The following is a 22,060-nucleotide window of genomic DNA, read 5'->3' on the forward strand; positions in this document are numbered from 1 at the left end:
CCGCTGAGCCCTCCCACCGCCGGAGCCTGGGGCCACCTCCGGAGCTTCCCGGGGAAGCGGGACCTGCCCGCACCGGCGCCGTCTCTGCAGATTAGGGACCAACAATCGCCGCAGCCGGGGACAGGTCCTGGGCCTCCCCGGGAATGGCTGGCGCCCCAGGCCTCACCGATGCCCCGAGACGGCCTCGCAGAGGACTGGGGGGGTCATGCTCAGTCCCGGAGCCCCGCTGCGTGCCGGCCTCTCCTGGGCCGGGCTGTCCCGCAGTTACTTCACTTGAAATTGCTCGTCCCCAGGAAGTAGCATCAACGCTGGCTCTTTAAACAAAACGTGCTCGGAGCAGGCGCCAACGTCGTCGTTGGCTCTGCCTGACCTAAAGTGAGGTCGGCCCCCCGCCCCCCTGCTGTCTGGCGGCTCCCCGCGGGGCCGGGTCTGGGTGCGGAGCTGGTGGAGCAGGTGAGGCTGGGAGGCGCGCGCCCAGGGAGGGGGCCTCGGCGGGAAGAGCCTGGTGAGAAACGCAGGCCCCCACCCGCAGCCTCCACCCAGAGGCCCCCCCGAGCGTCCACCCAGAGGCCCGCGTCCCCTGTGAGCTGAGCTGAGGGGGGGGGGCTGAGCGCTTCCCCCTCCCGCCCCCCGAACCAGGAGGGGGTTTAATATGGGGGCGGAGAAAGGAAGGCTGACCTTGCTTTGCAGGGTGGGCTCCCCGCTGGCCTGCCTCCCGGCCCCTCCTCGCTCCCGAAGCCCCCCTCGGAGTCACGTCCCGGGTGCCCGGGGAGCTGGGCCAGGCTCCTGGATCCGCGCCGGGTGTCAGGTGGGCCGCGGAGCCCCGGCTGCCGCCGCCTCCGACAGCTCAGGGCCCAGCGCCAGGGCGGCCCCGGCCCCAGCAGCCCCGCTTTGCCTTTACTTCAGACTCTCCGACCACACTCGCCGCCCCCTCGCGGGGCCTCGGGGCCTCCTCCAAGGGGTGCAGGTGCCGGCGTCCTGGGGGCCGGGTCAGCAGGGAGCCCCGAGCTGGCCGCATCAGGTGGACACAGCTTTCTGAGCCCGGGTGTCGTGTGTGAGACCAGGATCGTGCTTGTTCGTTCAGGAAACTCGTCCTCGGCAAAGGGTCGGCCCGGGCCCAGCGCCGCGTTGGCGTCCCGGCCGCAGGAGGTCGCCCTGTGAGCCCGGGAGGCGGCCGCCCGGCCAGGCGGCATCCGGGCTGGGGAGCCGGGGGGTGGGGGGCAGCGTCAGAGCTGGTCTCTGTCCCAGGTGCCGTCTAAGTGGAGGCCGGCCGCCCTGCCCCCCCGCGCCCGCCCCGGCCCCCCAGCTGGCAGGTCACGACCCAGAGGCCCAGCCCGGCGGGGGGCAGGTTGGGGACACACAGCCGCTGCCCCTGCTCCGGCAGCTGGACCCCCACGCCCCTCCGGGGCGCGCCCACCTGGCCAGGGGAGCCTGTGAGCTTCCCCGTCCCCGAGCAGGGCTTTCCGGGTCCGAGGGGCCGAGGAGGGAGGGAGGCTACAGGGACGCGCCGCGGGAACCGCTAACTCAGCGCGGGACGCGGGCGAGTGGATCTCAGACGGACTCTCGAGACTGCAGGAGCCCTGGAGGGCAGCACGGATGGCAGAGGGGCTCCGCGCAGGCTGGGGGTGTTCCGGGCCCCGCGTGTCCACAGTGGCCTGGTCCTGCCTGGGGGGCTGTCAGCGCTGAAGGTCGCCTTCCAGGGCCCGGGACCCTGCCCACGTGCCTCGCTGCCCAACAGCAAACCCGAGTCCTGCTCCCCGGGCACCCGCAGGAGTGGGCTGCGAGCCGAGGGGAGCACAGAGCTCCCACGGGGGTCCTCGCCCAGCGCCTGTGCCAAGACCGAGCCCCTCAGGGCCGCTGTCTGCAAACCCTGCAGCCCCACGCTGCGGGCGGCCCCGGGTCCTCCCAGATGGACGGGGCGGCCCGGAGCGTCCAGTGCCCAGGGTCACCCCAGAGTGGCTCCAAGCGCAGACTCAGGCCATTACCAACCCCCCAGCATTCACCCTCCAGGGCCCGCCCGTCTGTGCATCGCCTGCGAAGGCAGAAGCGCAAACACTGTGGGGCGCCCCGGTGCTACCGGACCCCCTCATCTTCCAGAGGCCGACTGGGTGTCGGGAGGGAGGTGGCCGCGTCCCACGTCCTGTGCTCTGCTGTGGGGCCAGGCTCCGGGCTCCCCGCCCCTCCCGCCGCGCCCTGCCCCCCACCCCAGCTGGGGACAGCAGCGGCCGCCCCGCGGTCTCGCGCGCCCCCTGGTGGGGAGCGGGCAGGGCTCCTCCGCGCAGCGCCCGTCGCGCCCACAGCTGTTCTGGGGGTGCCCCGCAGGGCGTCCCCGCAGGGATGCCTCCCGGTGGATGTCGGTCAGGTGACCAGGTCTGGGGAAACGCGAGAACCGTCCTGCGCCGCCGCCGGGATCCAGGCCTCAGAGCCGCGATGCTCCGCATGTCTTTATTTCCGAGACCCGTTCCCGCCGCCCCGCACGCGCTGCAACCCCGCAAGGACCCCGCAGGCCGGGGCAGACCCCGGCCGCCCGCCGCCACGTCACACACACACTGATTCCTCAGAGGACGCTGAGCGCTGTGGACTTTCTCACAGACGAGCTCCGTGCCCGCCCCACCCGGCGAGACCGCACGCGCTCTCCCCGCCGCGGCTCTTCCCGGAGGACCCGGAGGACGCGCAGGGCGATGCCCTCCCCAGGCGGGCGCCGAGCCGGACCCGCGGCTCCGCCCTCACAGGTAGAAGAGCGAGTTGGCCAGCTCCAGGCTGGGCTCCCGGTGGATGCTCTGCGCCACCAGGAAGGTCAGCTTGTGCGCGTACTGGCAGGGGGCCGGCCGGCCGATCACGCCCTGGGGGGAGTGGGCGGACGGGTCGTGGGCGGGGCTCAGCCGCGCCGCCCCCAGGCCTCGCGCCGCCCCGCAGCCGCGGCTGCCGCTCCTTAGCGTGTGTCACGGACGCGGTTGAGCGACCCTGAGGCGGGCTGGGCGCCCACCACCCCCGGGCGGCGGAGCGGGCGCGCGGGCTCACCGGCCAGTTGTAGTACAGGTGGCACAGCTTGAACGTCAGCCTCTGCATGTGGTCGGGCCTCAGGCCGTTGTCGTCGTAGATGACGTTGTAGTGGGTGGGGTTCACCGTGCCCCGGCAGGCCGCCTGGCTGACCAGGTAGAAGTCGTACCTGGGGAGGGACGGCGGGCCGTGAGCCGGGGTGGGGGGCGGCCGGGCGGGGGTGCGGGGCAGGGGCGTCCGGGCACTTGCCAGTCTGGCCGCGTGGCCTCCGTGTCCACGATGGTGCCCAGCGGGGGGTTCTGGACGCTGCGGCCCAGCTCGGCGAAGAAGCGCGGCGCGCTCCTCCTCCTGACCACCACCACCGACAGCCTGGGGCTGGGCCGGGAGGGCGGAGTCAGGCGGCCCGGGGAGGAAGGGGCGAGGGCAAGGGTGCCGCGCTGCCCAGCGCTCCGGGGGGCGACCCCAGAATTTTTGGTGGAGACGAGACTTTTCCTTTTTGGCCACTGGCAACCCCCCGCCCATTTCCTCTCACCCAGAACATCCGGGGAGAGCCCAGGCCCCTCCGTGCCCGGGCCCACCCGCCCTGCAGAGCCAGCCCGGGCGCAGACACCGATGTGCGGAGCCTCTGGGCGTGACCGATGGCAGGGCCTGCCCCGCAGGGCCACGCCTGGTCATTTGCCACTGTGGGTGGACCCCCGGGGGGCGAGGACTGCCACCGTTTCAGCCGAGGATGACTGATGCTGCCGCTCCGCTGCCTGTGAAGCCTGTTGTGGGGCAGGCGTGGCGGGGCTGGCGCTGCCCCGGCCCCCGTCCTGGAGCCCCGCGCAGGGGAGCGCCATGACCTGCTCCCTGGGGCAGGGCGGGGGGTGGCGCTGGCCGCGGGGTTGGGGGGTGAAGGGGCTACCACCCTCCTCCTGGGGTCACGGAGGCCGGCGAGCCCCAGCCTGTCGCTCACCACGGCGACAGTGACACGGTGGACGGTGGGGTGGCCGTCAGCCCTGCAGACGGGGCTGCCCACGGCCTGGGGAAGGTGCTGCCCCGTATCTTAAGCAGCCAGCTGAGAAGGGCCGCCTCCCCCGGCCAGCTCCGACACTGTTCCCGCACTCGCCCTGGGCATGGCCGCTGGGCAAGGGCCGCTGGGGCGACGGGGCGGGGCTGGCACCTGCGGGCAGAGGAGGCCCCGCCCGGCCCCGCCCCTGGGCCTCACGGTCACGCCACAGCCCGGTCCTCCACGCACGCGGGGGCCAGAAGCAGCCGCATCGCCAGCTGTCCTGGCTGAGACCCGCCTGCGTGGGTGCCTGCTCCCCGGGCCGTCCACTCCCCCCGTCCCCGCTGACCCCTGGGCCGTCCGGCCTGTGCAGCGATGCTCAGGGACAGCCGTCATAACGCCGCGGCGGGAGCGGGGACCCGGCACCTGGGGCTCGTGGCCGACGCGGTCACACTGCTCAACAGCTGCGGCACCTCGTACTCCAGCACCGTCCTCAGCTGGCCGTCCCCCACGCCGTCCCGGTACAGCACGATGCGAGCAGGTGGGCTGTGGTTGCGCTGGTACCAGCTGTTGAGCGCGCCTGCCGGGGGGGGTGCTGGTCAGCAAGGAAGGCTGTCCTGCCTGAGGCCGCAGTCCCGGGAAGGACCGGGCAGCCCGGGAGGACCAGGCAGCGGGCAGGACCAAGCAGCCCCAGAAGAACAGGGCAGCGAGACATGCCCAGCCTAGAAAGGGGTGGACTTCAGGGGTGTTTCTGCCTCACGGACTCTGGCGGCCCCGGCCTGACAGACTCGCCCCCGGCGCCTCTCTGCTGACATGTCCGTCCAGGCGGCTGAAGCTCAGCCCTGCCGGGGCGTGCAGCGTCCCCGAGGCGAGTGACCCCTGAGCAGTGTCTACAGCGGCTGCCCCTTCCTCCTCTACTGAGGCCCCGGGAAGGCCCAGGCACCCCAAAGCTGCCTGGCACCGTCAGAGGCCCGTCTCCCCTGCGGGAGGCAGCTGGCTGGCCTGAGGCGTGCGGACTTGGGGTGAAGGCGCCGTCCCAGACCCCCCATCTCCCCGGGGGCTCGGTACCGCTCATGAGCGCTCTCAGGCAGTCTGCCACGTCGGCCGCTGAGGTCTGGAGGGCGCAGCGGGAGAACCACCTGCAGGGGCCAGGTGGGGGAGAGCTCAGCAGGCGCCGGGGCAGGACCGACGGTCTGAGCAAAGATCACGGATGTCACAGGCCCCACCACGCGTGCCCCGCCCCTGCGAAACTCACTGACAAGACACTAGCGCATGCTGCTGGCCACGGACGTGGCGGGCTCGACCCCACCAGCCACACTGCCAGGGCCGGCACGAGGGAGCTGGACGGCAGCGGACCCTCACACCGACGCGGCGCCACAGCCGCTGAGAAGGGCCCTGGGCGCCCCTGGGCCTGAGCGCTCCCACGAGCCCGGCGCAGACCGGGCGCAGGTGCCCTGCTGAAGTCGCCGGCCAACCGCGGGCATCGGGCAGAGGCAGAGGGAGGTCGCGTCCAATGGTGATGCAGTTCTCAGCAGACTGGCAGCTGCTGCCCACGCGTGCGCCGTCAGCCGAGGCGGCGGGAGCCATCAGTGACGCGACCGCAGCGCGGCAAACGCCTCCGCTGGGGCTGGCGGCGTCTCAGGCCTCGCTCGCCTCACCAGCCCGTCAGTGCCCACGGCGGAGGCGGCGTCATCCCCACCCTGCTCAGCAGTGACCGTCCCGCCACGCCAGGCAGGGCCACCGCAGGCTAAGCGAGGGGCAGGCAGGGGCGAGCCAGGCCTGGCCCGAGCCCAGCGGTCTGGGGGGTGGCCTGCGGCGCCTCCGGGCAGGGGCTCGGAGCACAAGTGCCGGGTGCGCACGTGGGTCGCCCGGGAGCTGCGGGAAGAGCCTCCCGGGGCCACCAGCTCCGGCTCGCCGCTCCCACTCCTACGCTACGTTAACTGGTGGCCGGGATGGTCATCGTGGGAGAGTTTTAAAGAATACATTTCCCGGGCCTCCCCGGGGGCGCAGCGGTTGAGCGCTGGGCTGAGAAGCTGCCCGCAGCCTCTGCAGCGCCGGTTCGATCCCCGGCTGCTCCCCGGCCACCGGAGGAGGGACCCGCATGGCGCGCAGACCCCTCCTGCCGCCTGCTGCTCCCCTCAGCAGTGTCCTTCGGTCCTTCTGCCTGCTCTGCTCCCCGCTCTGGCTCTGGGGAATCCTCTCACCCTCCCGCACTTCTGACTGTACCCAGTGCTTGCATAAGAAAAAAAAAAAAAAAAAAAAGGACTACGTTCCGCAAAGAATCTTACTAGATAAGGTCAAAAGAAAGAAACAGAAACGGAGAATAGAGCGTTGCCTGCGGCGGGCGCCGGTGAGGCCGTGCAGGGCTGGAGGCCGGGTGGTGCTGCAGTACCTGGTCACTTGTGGGTTGCTGCTGGCCACGAGTCCAACCACCACCGTCCCCGTGCCGCGCGCGTCCCTGCAGACGTCGACGCCCACCACCATCAGGGAGCGCAGCTGCGGAGCGAGGTCCTTGGTTTAGGGGGGCCGGCATCCTCTCCCTGGCAACGCTTGGCCGTGAAGTGTTGAAAGAGCCGCCCCCGTCACCCAGTTACAAGTGGAGCTCGGGGAGCCGGGCGTGGGGGGGAGATGGGGCAGACAGCCCGGAAACCAGAGACCCAGAGGGCGGAAGGACACAGACTTGCCCACTCCACCCCTCCGTTGGGGCGCCAGGGCTGGGGCTGGCCCTGCTCCCTCCCTCCCTCCCTCGCCTCTAGGCTGAGGAACTTGTGAGATGAAGTCCACTGGGCCTGGAGACAGCCACGTGAGCACACCCACCCGGGGACCACGAGGACCCAGTCAGGCGTCCAGGCGTCCAGGTGGGGGGTAGAGACACTGGCAAGGTCCCTGGCTCCTCCCTCCCTCCCGTGGCCACCATGTCAGGTGCACACAGCCTGGAGGCTGGGCTCCTCAGGTGCGAGGCTCTCTCCGAGTCTGTGCCCCCAAAAGCGTTAACGGGACAGGCCGAGGGCGCAGCTTTCCACAGCAGCTAGGAGGCTCCATGTCCACCCGCCAGAATACATCCACCCGCCGGGGGTCAGGCCCACGAGGGGCCCACACGGTGACTGCGCCACGGGGCCCTGGCAGGCAGACCCACAAGTAACCCCACGAAGGGCATGGGGTGCGTGAGGCGCTCCCGTGGCCTCGCTGTGCGGCGCGCCGGGGTGACCGCGAACGGAGGGTGCTCACGGGGATCTCCACGGCCCACAGCTCGCCGCCCAGCTTGCAGGTCACCTGCATGGCGACCCTGGTGGCCACGCCTGCCATCACGCCCGGCCTGCCCAGGGTCCGCGCCAGCACACACTGGCTGGGCACGGGGACGTCCGAGCTCAGGTACTTCTTGATGGACTCGTAGTAGCTGCCCCGGCTTGACGGCAGGACACACATCACCTGGGGAGGGGCGAGGTCAGTTCTCTGGGCACAGAAGCAGCTTCTGAAACATGGACGCATGCGCCCCAGGCGTCCCCCGCTCCGGGAGCCCCAGGCCCACACTGCGGCCTGGCCGACCTCGCCCCCGAGGCCATCGTGCTTGAGGGGAGCTGGCTGCAGCTGCCCTCCCTCCGCGCCCCCCAGCACCCCCAGTTCCGCTGCACCTTGTGTTGGGTTCTGGGGCCTCCCCACCCCCTGCTCTCTCCAGGCCAGCCCTCCCCGCCGCGGCTCCACCCACCGCCCTCCACAGGGGCACCCACCCAGAAGCCAGATTCAAGCCCCCCTGGTGCCGGGCGAGCAAGTTAAGGGGACTCGCTCTTTTACTTACTTGACTGGAGAGTAGAGGCACTGGGGGGGGGTTGGCCCCGGGCCTGCTGGGTCCCAGCCCCACCACCACCTCTGTCACCCCCTCCCCCTGCCGGGGTGTCCTCGAGCAAGGGCCTCACCTCCTGAGCCTCCCTCCCTCCCTCTCCCCCCAGACCCTGCGCTGGGGAAGGGAGGGGGCGCCCAGGGCAGCAGGGGCGTCCCGCCCACAGGCTGGACCACGCTGTCTGCCCGGGCTCACGCGCTGGGAAGGGACGGCCTCGCACACGGCTGGGTGGGACGAGAAAAGCTGAAAGATCCGCCGAAGCCCCAGAATCCTCCCTCCCACGCTCACCAGCTGGACCTCAGGGGTGACGTGTCTCTGTATCGCGCGCAGGAACGCGGCCGGGTGCTCCTGCACTTTCACGCTGCGTGAGAAGATTAATTTTACAGACACAAATCCCCCTGGGAGCACGGAGTCACGGCACAGCAAACTCACGAAAAAGGAACTTTCCAGCAGGCTTGTCATCGGGAACAAAATCACTGGACTTTTCCCTTCAGTCTAAACTCGCTTCCAGTCCCAGCCCCCAGGAGGGGAGCTCAGCGCTGGCGTGTGGGAGCCAGAGGCCCAGCAGAGACTGGCCCTTGAAGCTGGCCTGGGAGCGAAGACCCTCGGGAGGTTTGGGGAGGGGGGCTGCGCCCAAGGGGGGGCAGCCAGGCCCTGGAGGCAGCACCACCCCATCCCCCCGGGCCAGCGGTGAACACTCAGGTGGGAGAAGCCAAACCGTGAGTCTGGGGAGGGTGAGTGGACACTCGGGGAGACGGTGGGGTCAGGCGTGGACAGGCGGGCACCCCGCCTGCCCCTGGGCCGTGAGGCAGAGCCTGGTCTTCCCCCCACCCCACCCCGCCTCCCCTCAGCACCCTCCGCTCAGTGAGCTGCGGCTGGGGGACCGCGCGGCCCCTCCCTGGGCTGCGGAGACCCCCAGGCGCTGCTCGGAGGGCAGCCCAGAAGCCGCTGCGCCGGCTCAGGAGCTCAGCGCAAGCTCTGCTCTCGCCGTGCGCCCAGCGGAGGAGCTGGCCCCGGGACCGGGATGCTCTCGAGCCGCGCCAGCCGTTTGCCCGTCTCTAAGCAAGTGGGGCACTTGGGGTGTGCGGGGCGCGTGGGGTGCGGGACTCACACTCTGGGGGGGTCCACGCGGACCCCCATGTCCTCGCCAGCTCTTCTCAGGCAGTGCAGGAAGCCCTGGGCCGCTGCTTCCGCTCGGTCACTGCACACGAACAGCCACTGGCTCAGCGGCCGGGCGCTCAGGGGCCGGCAGGCGCGGATGTCCTTGGACCAGTCGGCCGCGGCCGCGGGGAGGCGCTGGGGGGGAGGCGCGGGTGAGCCGCCGGCTCAGGGGAGCAGCTGGGCGGTCGCTCTGGGGCAGGTGAACAAGGAAAGACGCCGAGCGGAGAGGCCCCGGCCCTGCAGACCGAGACGCGCCTCCTGGGCAGGGATGGGCGTGGGGCGCCCTGGCTGCACGCACCCCAACCGCCCCCGCCCCACCCCGGCTGCTCTGCCTCCTGGACGAGGTCTGGGCAGGCTGCGTCTGGCTGTGCCAAGGGAGCCATTTTTAAATGTGGCTTTTTTTGTTTCCCTAATAAAAATTTTGCAACTTGGAATGTCAAAAAGAAATGAGGAAATACCCCCCCAGCCGTTCTGCCAACAGAAACGTGAGCTCGTGAGCTGCTCAGCCACGGGAGCGAGGCTGTTCCATCAGGCAGAGGCGAGGAAAGCGTCTGAGGTGAAGCACCTCAGCGGGCCCGGGCCGTGGGCAGAGCGGATCTAGGGGACCTGCCGGTGCCCCGGGCAGGGGACGGGGCAGGACGAGGGTCTGCGCTTGCGGGAAGACGAGCCCCGGCAGGTGCCAGCTCGGTGGGGCAGGAGCGTGACGCTGAGGGCAGCCGGAGGAGGGAGACAAACACTGATGGTCTCGCTGAGCCAAGGGTCAGACAAAACTAAATGCAGCAAAGCCAGAAATCTGGCTGTAGAGACCCCAGAGGGAGAAGGAATTTAGGGGGAGCCCAACAGCATACCACGGAGGATTACTGGGGTTTCGTGGCAGGCACCACAGGAGCTGTGAGCCACACCCCTGCATCACACGTGGTGATCGCAACACAAGATAATCAGAAGCAATCACGGCGGGCCAAGCGAGCCGGAAGTCAAGGCCCAGCTCCTGCAGAAAGCAGGCTGAGGACGCCCCCTCCCGAGGCCCCGGTGACGGGTCCGGGCCCGGGCCGAGGTCCTCGCATCTACGCCCCGTGACCAGCGCTTCGGGGACCAGCCGCTCTGGTGCAGGAACACGGGCCGTGGTGCTGGGCCTCCGCGCTCCCTGGACTGCCTCAGCGAGGGACAGCGGGATGCCGGGCGGGGGGCCGCGGCTGGCCGGGGCTGAGCTGCCCACTGGTACTGCGGCCTCACCCCCACACCGGGGCCCCGCTGACCTGGCCTCTCCCACCGGGCGCCACCGAGCCCCGAGGGTGCTCACGACTGACCAGGGAGACGCATGCGGGCCCCGGGCAGGGCCGGAGGGGCAGTGCTCACCACCTGGTCTCCCACGAGGATCTTCTCTGCGGGCGCCACCCGGCCGGTCAGCGACACCTGGCTCCCCAGACGCAGCCCCCAGGTCTCCAGCTCGAACCGCGCCTCTTTGTTTCTGGGGAAGGCGAGAGCGGAGAGTCAGCCCAGCCCGGCAGGCACCGGGTGGGACCTCAGCTGGCCGAGCTACCCGGGGCTGTCTTTCCTCCGCACAGCTGACTTCATGCCACCCGCCGTCTTTCCTTGGGCCGGCGACGCCGTTTGGGAGGTGGGGGGATGGGCGAGGGCCCCTGGACGTCCCTGGGAGGCCGGCAGAATAGGCTTCCAGCCCACAGACCGGGACGTCCTCCCACGGCCGGTCCTTGGTGTCGTGTGACCCGAGTCCTTGCTCGGCCTCAGGGTGGGGCTGGTGAAGGACCATGACAGCGCACACACGGCGCCGCCACGGGGCCAACGCACTGCACTCAGCAAGCAGAGTCGCCCGTCCTGACGATGGATGCATCACTAGAGGAGTATCGCAGAGGCTGGGAGGTGACATCTCGAACACTGGGCTTGTCGCGTGGGAGTGGATGGTGGGTGAAGAAGGGAGTGGGGACTTGCTCTAGAGGGCAGGGCACGGGCAGCAGGCGGGGTCCATACCAGCGTGGCACTGCCCTGGCTGCAGACTAGCTGCGTTCCGCCCGGGGCAGCCTCACACTGTGGCGACCTCACTGCTGCACTGGGTGGCCGTGTCGGGTCTGGTCACATGGGAAACTGTTTATTTTGCTCTCTGCTCTCTGCTCAGCAGCAGGCGGGGTGATCACAGGAGCTGGGCGCTGGCCATGGGGCCCTGACAGGCCGGGCGTGACGTGGGCAGGCGGGGGCAGGGCACGGACACAGTCGGGGAAAAGCAGCCACAAACCCAGGCGGGGCCAAGGCCGTCCCCATGCTGTTGTGGTCACAGGCCAGGTGTGAAGACACGGCAGGGTCGGGGGAGAGACACGCCTGTGTCCAGCACTGACACGGCAACACACTGAGCTGCGCGGCACCGGGCACACGGGCACACATGTGGGCACCCGCACGCACACGCACGCCACACACTTCCTTTTTGTTTCTGTAAACCTCCAAATCCCTCCAGTTGGTATTACTCAAAAAACACTTAAAAAATTGTTTTAAAGAACAATCGAGAGTGTTCCAGAAGGACACGTCCAGCAGAAACACAAAGCGAGCCACGGGGGCCATTTAAGATGTTCTGGGGCGTTTAACACGGTGAAGTTATTTTACTCTTCCAAAGGAACTTATTTTTTAAGTCATTTAAACGTGTCCAGAACAGGCGATCGGGCTGTGGCCCAGCCGGTCCCAGCACCCGGCGTCCGGGCGGCGCCGTGCTGGGCGGGAGTCCTGGGGGGTGGGGACCCAGGGGGCGCTGCCCCCTCAGGCTGCAGCTGTCGGCCGAGGAGCAGCAGGACGCGTGTGGTGCCCCCAGGGGCGTCTGCACCTGGGCGCCAGGGCCTGCTGGCCGAGGTCCACGGTTCTTCGCTCCGCTGTCCACCCTCTTCCTCAGAATCTCGCACGGAACCCACGAGCAACGGGGCGGGCGAGCCCAGGGCCGGGCCTACCTCTGGAGGTTGTCCGCAAGCCGGGCCAGGCGCTGCTGCCGCTCCAGAGGACTCAGGCGCATCTGCTCGGCCACGGCCTTCATCATGTGGAAGTCGGCGGTGGCCTGGCCGCCCAGCCCTGCCGCGTTGGGAAGACGTGGGTGAGCGGCTGGTGGTAGCGGCGCAGCGGGGCCCGGAGTGCGACCTCAGAGGCCACGCGCGCTTGCCTAGTACCGCCTTCTAACCAGCATGCGTGGGGTCGCTTACACGCTCTGTGCCATCCGGAGGGTGGACGTCACCACGGAGAGCGCGTGGAGGACACCGTCTGCTTCCCCAGGCCCCGGACACACACACGCCCGCCTCCCCTGGGTTGCAGCGTCACCCTCGGGTGCTCACCGAGCGCAGGTGCCGGGCCTGAGAAGCCAGCACCCCAGGGAGTCTCCTCCCTTCGGGGATCACATCCCCATGGGATCTCTCTGGTCGCAGAATCGCTACCGACCAGGGTGGCACCAGAGGGCAGCAGAGCCCCGCACCCCCACCCCAGCCCCCTGGCGAGCACGTGGCGGCCGGGCACCCTCTCAGGCTTCAGTGCAGGAACCGTGACCTGAGGCTCTCGCAGCAGGAAACAGGGTGTGCCTGAGCGAACCCGCGCCAGCCGCCCCGCAGCCTGATGCCGGCAGGTGCCGGGAGCAGCCTGGCCGCAGGGAGGCGCTCGGAGCCCAGCCCGCTGCAGCCCAAAGTAACCGATGGGCAGACGGGGCAGGAGACATGAGACTCCCAGCGCGGCGCTCCCAGGGCTGCTGTGCTCCTGCTGCCTCCACCCCCCACCCCACCCGGGCTCAGGGAGGCTCTGCCCCCCCCAGCAGAGCGTCACCTGTCAGGAAGCAGAGCTCAGGCAGCAGGTGGGCCAGGCGGGGCTCCAAGTCCTCGGGCCTCTTGCTTTTCAGCCGACTGACGAGCACGGGCTGATCCAGGTCAGACACCCTGATGTCGTATTGCTGGGGGCGCGGGGGGCAGGGTCAGCCGGCACGGCGGCAGGTGGCACCCTCGCCTGCGAGCAGCCAGGTGCCCCAGCGAGGTGGCACCTTCTCCCCGGCGCGAGAGGCGGGGGTGTCCTCGGCTGACGGCGCGGTGCTGAGCGCGGCTGCCCAGAGAGGCGGCCCAGGCCGAGAGTCAGCGGGCGGGGCCGGGCGCCCCAGCCGGCCGGAAGGGGAGTCTGAGCCGGGCTCGCGGGCAGGGACAGTGGGTCACCGACATCGAACACGGCCTTGTTCTCACCGGGCTCACTCGAGCCGAGGCTGTGCCCCCCACCTCCCGTCGGCACGGAGGACGCCCGCCAGCACTGGGGCCTCCTCCCTCGCGCTCATAAGGACGCGCCAGACCTGAGGCTCCGGCGGCTCCCGCTCCCCGTCCGTCCCGCTCCGTGGCCACAGTGGGGGGAGGCTCTCCCAGGAGCAGCGCCTGCACAGCCACCGGCCCGTGCCCCTCGGCGGCCTGCTCAGGGGCGGGGGGGGGGCACTTCACGCTGCACCCCAGAGCGTGAGGACAGGAGAAGCGGGAAGGCTCCAGGTCTGTGCGCACGGAGAGCGACTGCCCCGGGTCCCTAGTCTATCCGGGACCTCCCGCCTGCCCGGAAGGCTGGGGTGAGCTGAGCGGTGGGGGAGCAGGGGAGCACGTCCAGGCTCCCTCGGGCCTGGCTGATGCTGATGAGCAGGGAGAGGGTGGCGACCCGCGGGGGGCCCAGGGTTAGGCCCACGCGGGGCCCCCCCGGGACACAGAAAGGGCCGGCGAGCTCAAGGCGGGCAGTGGCTGACCCGAAAGGGCCTTTGACACCCTCCAGGCGCCTCGCGTTCCCGGGAGATGGAGCCACAGAGTTGCTCGCAGCGGGAGGTGGCTCACGGCTGCCTCGAGGAGGTGGTCAGCCGGGGGGCGGGACGGAGCGGCCGGGCAGCCTGGGCTGGGGACGGGGCGGGCGGGGGTGGGGCGAGGGTGCGGCAGGCCCACCTGGCGGTAGTACTCCACGTAGGACAGCTCGGCGCCGTCCCGCCTCCGGAAGGTGTGCGTGGGCCTCACGGACCAGTCGATGTCGTCCACGCGGTAGGTCCTGTTGTTGTACCTGGAAGGCAGGGGCCGCTCGGCGTCTCCCGCGGCTCGGCAGGGCAGCCGCTACTTGTCCGCACGCCCGCAGCGCTGGGCCCCACGTGGAGGTCGCGAGACCCTGACGCGGGGACAGTCGCTCTCCACACGCGATGGGCTCTCCCCTGCCGAGGGCGCCCAGGATGCTGTGCTGAGCCGGGCCCCCTGCCGCTGACCCAGCACCCCCTCGGGGAGAGGCCGAAACGCGCTCAGCCGTCCCCGGCTTCTGGTGTCCTGACCGGAGCTCCTGAGAGTGGCTCTGCCCACACCCTGGGAGAGGCGGCCCAGGGACTGCCCGCTTCTCTCCGGGTCACTGCCCGCGGGCGGAGGGGGAGCGCCCGGCTCTGCCCTGCACCCCGGCCTGCTCTGAGCAGGGCCCGCGGCTTCTGCAGGCCCAGAGTCTGCAGGGTGCGCCCATGCGCCTGGTGCAGGAGCGGGAGGATTAGGCAGGGCATCAGGCGGCCCTCTCCTCCGGGGGCGCAGGGTCCGGCCACCCCCTCTGCTGCGTCACCCAGAAAGCCATGCGGGGAGCCCAAGCCCCCCAAGGAGCACGGGTGGGGACCCCGCCTCGTTGGCTGTGTGCGCCAGGGCAGGTCACAGGCAAGCCTCGGGGCTTGGGGCTCTCAGCTCGAGACACCCCCAGGGAAGAGCAGGTGCAGGCCTGCCTGTCCCGAGGCGCCGGCTGCTGGCCAGGTCAGCCGGCCAGGGGGCCGCGAGTGCAGGCCTGTACCTGGTCAGGACCACCAGCCCCACCAGCTGCCTCTCGCACGCCTGGGTGAAGCCGGACTCGCCCGCGGAGAGGCGGAGGCCGGCCATGGACTCCAGGACCGTCTCGTTCCGCAGGACCTTGTAGCTGACGTCGGCGCGGAGCAGCAGCTGGCTCTCAAACCGCGACACGGAGACGGCGAAGCCGGGCCAGAGGGACAGCCTGAGGACACGGCGGACACGCGGGGGTCAGACCCGCCGCCTAGCCCGGCGGCCTCCCCACCAGCCCTCCCAGCTCCCGCCGCCGCCGTGACGCCGTCTCTCCTTCCCGCCGGAGGGGCGAGGCCCGCGCCAGGGCACAGCACCACCCTGGGCAGCGGCGCGGACGCGCTGGCGCTGTGGGCGGGACGGGCCTCCCCGGGGGCAGCATCCGGCCTCGCCCCCCCGCCCCCAGTGTCTGTGGGTCCTGCTCAGCGTCGCCCGGGCAGAGGCCCACAGCAGAGGGTCAGCACACGCCTGGCGGGACCTGCCGCGGCGGAGAACCCCGGGGTTCAGAAAAGCTCACGACTGCGGGCGTGGAAGGCGGACGGGCGCCCCTGCCCCCCAGGCTGCACGGGCCAAAGCCTCAAGCAGGAAGAACAGGAGGCGGCAGGAGAGACCTTTCCGGAGAGCAGCCCAGGGCACCCTCGGGCCGAGCGCGTGCGGGGGCCCCTCGGGCTCGGCGTGGCACTGCCCACTCACAGCCACCCCAGGACGCGGGGTGGGTGACGGGGACGGCGGGGCCTCACCCGGCCGCGTGACACACCTCCCCGCACGCTTCCCTCACCCCGACCTCCGCCTTCCTGAGACGGCGCAGACCAGGACGCAACACCCGGTTCTGCTTTCGGTCCCGCCTGCCCGGCGGAACGCGGGGCCCGGATTCCAGGACTCACGGCTGTGACCCGGCCGCGGCAGGAGCGCAGGCCCCCAGCGCCAGCCCACCGCCCCGCGAACACCCGGAGATCACACGGATCCACGTTTCCCGCCGCGGAAGCTCCGTGGGGGCACGAGACGGCAGCGCCGCGTCGCCCGCCACGGCCCGCGTCACGACACCGTCACCTACTTGTGCTGGGGAATGTCCACGGGCTCCGAGGGGTCGTAGAAGTTCCGTCCGATCTGGTACAGGGACAGCTTTTTCAAGATCCTGAAAATACATTGGAGAGTCTTCGGCGAACGTGTCCGCGGCCGGAGCCCCTCGGCCTGTGCGCGCCGAGCGTGACGAGGCCTGTCCAGAGCGCGGACTCCCCCGCACGGCCCGGACGGCAGGTCCCGCACCCAGCGAGGGAGGCGCGCTCGGCCGTCTGGCCGGGGCAGAGGCCGTGACGTCCTCCCACAGGCCCTGGCCAGCCCCCTCGGCGCTCTCCGGGGCTCCCTCAGGCCCCCGGCCTCGGGCCCCTCCGTGCAGGGTGGCCGTGTGCACCCAGCGGCGCCATCCTCAACCCACAGTGGGACCCGGGGCGCCAGGCTGTGGCCCTCACGTGCCCAGTGCGCCCCGGAAAACTGCTGCCCGCTCGGGTCTCCGGACCCCACTCCCGAGACTGCCCGGGGGCCCGGAGCGGCGCCTCCCGCCCACCGCCCGTACTTCCTGAAGATGACGCCGAGGACCTGCAGGCAGGCGGGCGAGTGCGCGGGCAGCGTCCCGGTCAGCGTGACCGTCATCTTCACGGTCTCGCCTCTCTGCGTGAGGCTGGTCAGCTCCGTGACCTGGGGACAAAGGGGGCGAGTAGCACGGGACGGCACCCCAGTGTGCCGGGGGGCTGGGCCGAGGCGCGCCTGTCGCTCCCCGCCCGGAGCCGGGCAGGCGGGGCAGGTCCAGGCGCGCGGACAGCGCTGACCCTCGGTGCCCCCGTCTGAGGGAACCGTCAGCCCAGAGTTGAAGACCCTGAGCCGCCCAGAGCGGCGGACTCTGCCCGGCTGCCGGGGCCGCGGGTTTCACGGCGTCCCTTCCCGACACTCGGAGGAGAGGCGCCAAGGCCGAGGGAGGGGAGCGGGGGAAACGTGGGGAGGCGGGCGGCGCGGCCGGGGCAGGAAGGGCTCGGGGCTGGACACCGGAGGAGCTGGGCCTCCCGGGGCGGGTCTTGGCGGAGGGAATTTCTCCTGCACGCGAAGCTGCACGGAGTCCCTCGGCGCGCTGCCGGCACCCCCTCAGACAGCAGGCGGGGTGCGGGGACGGCCAGGGCCCCACCCCATGGGGGGTGGTGTTCTTGGTCACGCCCTGTGCTCTGCCCAGGCTCCCCGCAGCACTGTTAACCCCCCACCCCTCCCACCGTGAAGTCGGGGCGTCGGAACAGCCGCCGGGTGACCCAGCTCCGGGAGCTCCCTCTCGAGGCCCCGGGGTCGCAGGACGGGCCTTGTCCTTAGCCGGGGTCTCCACTCCCCCCGCCGAGCCCACCCAGCTGGCGCCCCTGAAATGTGGCCCCGTGGGTGCTGCCAGCCCTTCTGGCCAGACTCCCGCGCCCTGTCTCCCTCCCCGACCAGTCCTTCCCAGAGGAGCAGCCCGTTGCCAGCCCCTGGACTGGAGGGCCGGGCCAGGGCAGCGGGCATCACTGGGCAAGACGAGTAAGCGCCCCCAGCCCCTCCGGCTGCCCGCCCTGCCTGAGCTGGGCGAAGCCAGACAGCGGCGGCGCGGGATAATTAACTTCACATCCCGGAGACATTTTTGCTCGTAACTGCGCCCTCGCTGTCCTGCCTCCCCCACGGCGGCCACCTGCGCGTCACTCCGGGACGGACCGTGTTGCGGGCAGACGACGGGCAAAGGAGTCAGAAGCGGGCATGGGCCGCGGCCAGAGGTCACGCTCTCGCAAGCTGCCCGGGACGGCCACTGGGACGCAGGCCGTGCAGGAAGCGGTGAGGACGCGGCAGCCCTCAGGCCGGCATGACCCGCCCCACCACAGGCAACACCGGGGGCCAAGAGAGGCCGTTCCTCCACGGTTCCCAGCACGGGCCCGGGCTGCGGGCTGCGGGCCAGCTTGCGCCTTCCAGCGCCAGGCCGTCGGCTGGACTGGAAAACGCTTGCTGCCAAGACCTTTGTCGGGGCGCCCCTGTGCTCGGGCCTGGGGACGGGAGGGCCCTGTCCACCCGCCGGGAGGTCCCGCGTGGGGACAGGGGCCCCCAGGAGATCAGCCTGCGCTACCTTGTCTTGGAGCTTCTGTGACAGGAAGAGGGTGGCCCCGTCGAAGGCCTTGGCCTTGCCCGAGAGCGCGCTGTGGCCGTAGAGCAGGGCGGTCCGCAGCCTGCGGGAGTCCAGGGCCGGGCTGTAGGCCACGTGGTACTGGTACAGCTGCCAGTCCTGCGGCAGGTCCAGGCTGAAGAGGTTGGTGGCCAGTCTCACGGGGATCCCACTGGACCCTGGGGGCGCCCACGTGTCGTCTTACAAACGCAAAGGAGAAGCACAGCACGCGGGTGGCGCCGCCCCTCGCACAGCAGACGCAGCCACCCCAGGCCAGCTCCCGTGGACTCGGGGCGACAGCCTCGGGGGCCCGCCGCAGAGAGAAGCGCCTCGTGAGCCGAGGGACACAGCCCCGCTCCTCCCAGGCCTCGGCCCCCGCGGGCCTTCTGGCTCAGCCTCTGGAGCGCAGCCTCCAAGGCGAGGACACTGTTCTCTCTGCCCAGAGTGCGGCCCCTGGGCTGTGGGCGGCATCGTCTCAGGATCCCGTGCCCGGCCGAGTCAGTCAGTCTGTGAGGCAGACTCAGGGGTGCCGGCCCTGCGCGGGAGGCCCGGGAGGCCGCCCAGGACCCTTGCCTCCCTGCAGAGCCCAGCGACTGTCTCCCGGGAGGGCGCCCCCCAGGGTCCTGCCCGGGGCGCTCTGCCCGGGGCAGCGGCAAACAAGAGGCTTCCTCCGCCCAGCGCGGCAGGGACAGGGAAAGCTTTCCCATGGTCCCAGGCCCCGAACAACGGCCTCCCCTTGAGGTGCCGGACGGGCTAGAGACTGCCGTGTCCGTGCGGGCGGGGCCCCGGGGCCCCAGCAGAGCTCTGGGCCTGGAGGAGGGACACGGTGAGGCGAGCAGGCTGTGGGGTGAGGGCAGGCAGCGGGCCCTGCCCTGCTCGGGAGGCCCCCCGGGGTGCCCCGCGGCACTCACGGGATGCTACAGCTGCTGCCTGCACCTGCGCGTCCTCACGGGGGACACCGGCCTGAGGATCGGCGAGGACACACCCGCTTCCGCACCCCCCGGCCTGGTGCCGGCTCGGGAGCAGCCTGGCCTCTAGACACAGGAACCTGGAAACAGGCCCCCTCGTCCCGCTGACCGCCGCCGCCCAGAGGGAGCAGCACCCCACGCGGGACCAGGGTGGGAGAGACGAGCATGTGTTTTGCCCCAGCCCGGGCACGGGAGAGCTGCTCCCCGTGTGACATCTTTTTGGAGATAGCCTCACACTGAAAGGAAGCCGCGGGCATGAAAACCCGGCTCCCAGATGACGCCGGGCGCAAGCAGCTGGCGCCGCCCAGTCTCTGCCTGCGTTCCAGGCCAGGCGAACCCTGGGGCGCGGGGGGCGCACCTCTCTTGCAGGCCCTCACGTGGGGCATCTTCTCCCGGGTACAGATGCCCGCGAGCTCGTCGGGGCTGGCGTTTCCACCTCTGTCCAGGGACGGACGTCCGGCCTCCCCCGGGCAAACGCCTCCTTCGGCTGCAGTGAACGGGAGAGCGATGACCACGCGCCGTCTGTTCCCAGACCCGCAGCCGGAATCCCGGCCCCCAAGGCCAGAGTGTGGGGTGACGCTCACCCCGGCTGGAGGGGGCGGGTGGGCATGCCCCGGGGGAGCGGGGGGCTCCCGCCCCTGCGCCCAAGAATCTGGGGAGCCGTCCCCAAGGGCGCTGGATGGCACCTGAGGGGCGAGGGTGCGGGAACCCGGGGGGCACAGACCTGCGTCGCCCACCCAGCCCGGCGGTGCGGGGACCAGCCCCCAGGGGCGGGAGGCAGAGGCAGCACTCACCCCGCGGGCTCGCTCCCCGAAGCCGCTGCCCGGCGGCGCCTCTCTGTCCCCCGGGGCCAGGGCGGTCGGCTTGAAATGGGCAGAAAGGTCGGATTTAAGATGTAAAGTCTTGACCCAGAAGGGCGAGAAAGGGGGCGCAGCACCCCGGGCTCCCTGAGCCGGACGCCCCCGGGGCCAGGCTCCTCCCCAGACAGGCCCGCAGGGTCCGGTGGCTTCTGCGCTTTCCCGAGGTTTCCCCTCGGCGGGGGGCAGGGGAAGGCGTGGGGGGACCAGGCGGCAGGAGCCCTCGGGCCGCTTGGGGCTCCCTCCAGGGGGCGCCCTGCGGGCCTGAGGGCTTGCGGAAACGCGGGGGCCACCCCCCCCACTCCGGTCCGAGCTTCAAGCCACCCGCGCTCCGTCTCCCACCCCGCGGGGAGGCCGCGTCCCAGCCCAGGCCCCGGGCGGGCTCACCTCGCAGGAGGGCGCTGTGCCCCCCGACGGCGTGGCCCCGGGGCGCCCCACCTCCGCCTCCCCGGCGTCCGCACTGCGCCCCAGCCTCGCGCCCGCGCGCGGGCCCGTCCGCTCATGGCTCCCGGGCAGCCTCCAGCGCAGCCGGGCGTTGTCCGAGGGGTGCGGGGGGCGCCCTGAGCGGGAGAGGCCCCCAGGGGCGCGCTGGAGGGGGCGGGGCGCGTGGGGGCGGGGGGCGGGGCGCCCCGAGGGGGCACGTGGGCGGCAAGGAAGGGGTGCGTGGGCGGAGGGGGTGCTGGGCGGCGGGAGTGTGGGGGTGAGGCGGGCACCGGGCCGCCCCCTCGACGTAGCCCCTGGTCTTCCGCTCCTGCGCGGGCGAGGCGGCAGCGCCCCCCCACCCCCGGCCCCCATCCCCGCCCCCCACCCCCCGCCCCCACCCCGCCCCCGCCTCCCACGCTCCCCCACCCCCCAGCCCCTCCTCTCCCCCACCCCTCCCCGCCCCTCCCCACCCCCCTCCCCACCCCACCCCACCCCCACCCCTCCTCACCCCCACCCCTCCACCCCCCCTCCCCACCCCCCACCCCCCCACCTCCCCACCTCCCATTTGCGAGCGCAGGGGGCGGGACCGTGAGCTGCACCCGAGGGCGTCACCGCGGGGTGCTCCTGTCTTCCTCTGCGGTTTAAGGGCGCGTCTGTTTCTAGGTCGGGGTACCCCGGCGCGTCAGTTCCCGGTGTGACGTCCGCCCGCCCGCCCCCCGCTGTCCGTGTTCTGCGGTTCGCGCGTCTGGGTCTCGCCGGGAGAACCTCCCTGCCCGAGTGGACCAGGCGGTCCCGGGGCGCTGCTTCTGTTAGGGGGAGCAGGATGTCCCCAGCTGATCCCGCACGGGCTTCGTGGACGCCACCCCCGCCCCAGGCCAAAGCCGAAGACACCGGGAACCCCACATCCCGTCCCACCAAGGGAAGGGGGCTGGGGCCTGAGGGTGGGGTGCAGCAGCCAGGTGGGGATAAAGCCAGACACGTGGGCTTTGGGGGGGGGTCCCCCATGTTGGCTCCCCGCCAGCTCGCAGCGTCCGGCCAGCTCGGAGAGCGACTTTGGGTTTCCAGGTCGCGGATCGGGTGGGACGCATGAAAGACTTGATTTCCCTGTTTCCTCCCTGAGCTGCGCATTTTCCTCATTTCCTTTCCCTTGGAAACAACCTTGCATGAGCCCGCCGTGTCCTGCCTGGGGTGTTCATCCTCTGTCCCTTGTGAGCGCGGGTGAGGACCCCCAGCCAGGAGCGCGTTCAATACCGGGGCTGCCCTGTCCCCCCCCCAGGCGCTGCTGACCGCGCGCGGGCGTCGGGCGGGCGTGGACGGCGAGGCCGGTGGGCGCGGCCCGCGGCGGGCGCGGCGCCTGGACGGCGTCGGCTGGGAAGGGCCGGGCCGCCGCTGCGCCACCGCCGTGGGGGGCCCCGGCCGCCCGAGCGCGCGGAGGGGCGGGGCGCGCAGGGCTGTGCGCAGGGTGCGGGTGCAGGGCGCCGCGGCCGTGGCTGGGGGGCCTGACCCGGTCTGCTGCGCCGGGCGCGGCGGGGGTCACAGCCCGCGCGGGTGGGGGCGGGCGGCGTGGCCAGCCCTCGCCCTCGGAGGCCACCGCGGGGTGCGCTCTGCGGCCTCACCCGCGCCCGGGGGGCACTGGGGCGGCTGGGGCAGCGCCCCGGCCCTCCCGCCTCTGCACTGCCCGCGCCGTCGCCCCCAGAGGCTCCGCCCGCAGCAGCCCTGACCCCGGGTGTGGCGCGGCCCAGGCCGCAGAGCCCAGTGAGGGGATGAAGTCCCCCGCGTTCCACGTCTGCTTTCACCCGCGAGGGAAGGCGCAGGGAGACTCCTAAGTCGCCCCGCGAGTCGGCTGAGA

At 71.5% G+C, this 22,060-nt stretch overlaps 1 protein-coding gene across 1 annotated transcript; it reads right to left on the reverse strand.

The window, feature by feature from the left end:
• Positions 1–2,726: 2,726 nt before the first annotated feature.
• On the reverse strand, positions 2,727–20,583 carry PIWIL4 (piwi like RNA-mediated gene silencing 4). The gene is made up of 21 exons (XM_037504636.1): positions 20,571–20,583; positions 20,176–20,348; positions 19,726–19,794; positions 19,290–19,617; positions 17,928–18,142; positions 16,377–16,498; positions 15,858–15,938; positions 14,781–14,978; positions 13,919–14,030; positions 12,789–12,912; positions 11,936–12,053; positions 10,344–10,455; positions 8,938–9,122; positions 8,115–8,187; positions 7,217–7,417; positions 6,381–6,484; positions 5,057–5,127; positions 4,415–4,568; positions 3,250–3,375; positions 3,022–3,169; positions 2,727–2,843 (listed from the first exon to the last, which is right to left on the reverse strand). The coding sequence occupies exons 1-21, from the start codon at positions 20,581–20,583 to the stop codon at positions 2,727–2,729; spliced, it is 2,844 nt and encodes a 947-aa protein (XP_037360533.1).
• Positions 20,584–22,060: the final 1,477 nt, after the last annotated feature.

This window comes from Talpa occidentalis, unplaced genomic scaffold (assembly GCF_014898055.3).
Source record: "Talpa occidentalis isolate TD23 unplaced genomic scaffold, MPIMG_talOcc4v2.1 talOcc4.12, whole genome shotgun sequence".
NCBI lineage: Eukaryota > Metazoa > Chordata > Mammalia > Eulipotyphla > Talpidae > Talpa > Talpa occidentalis.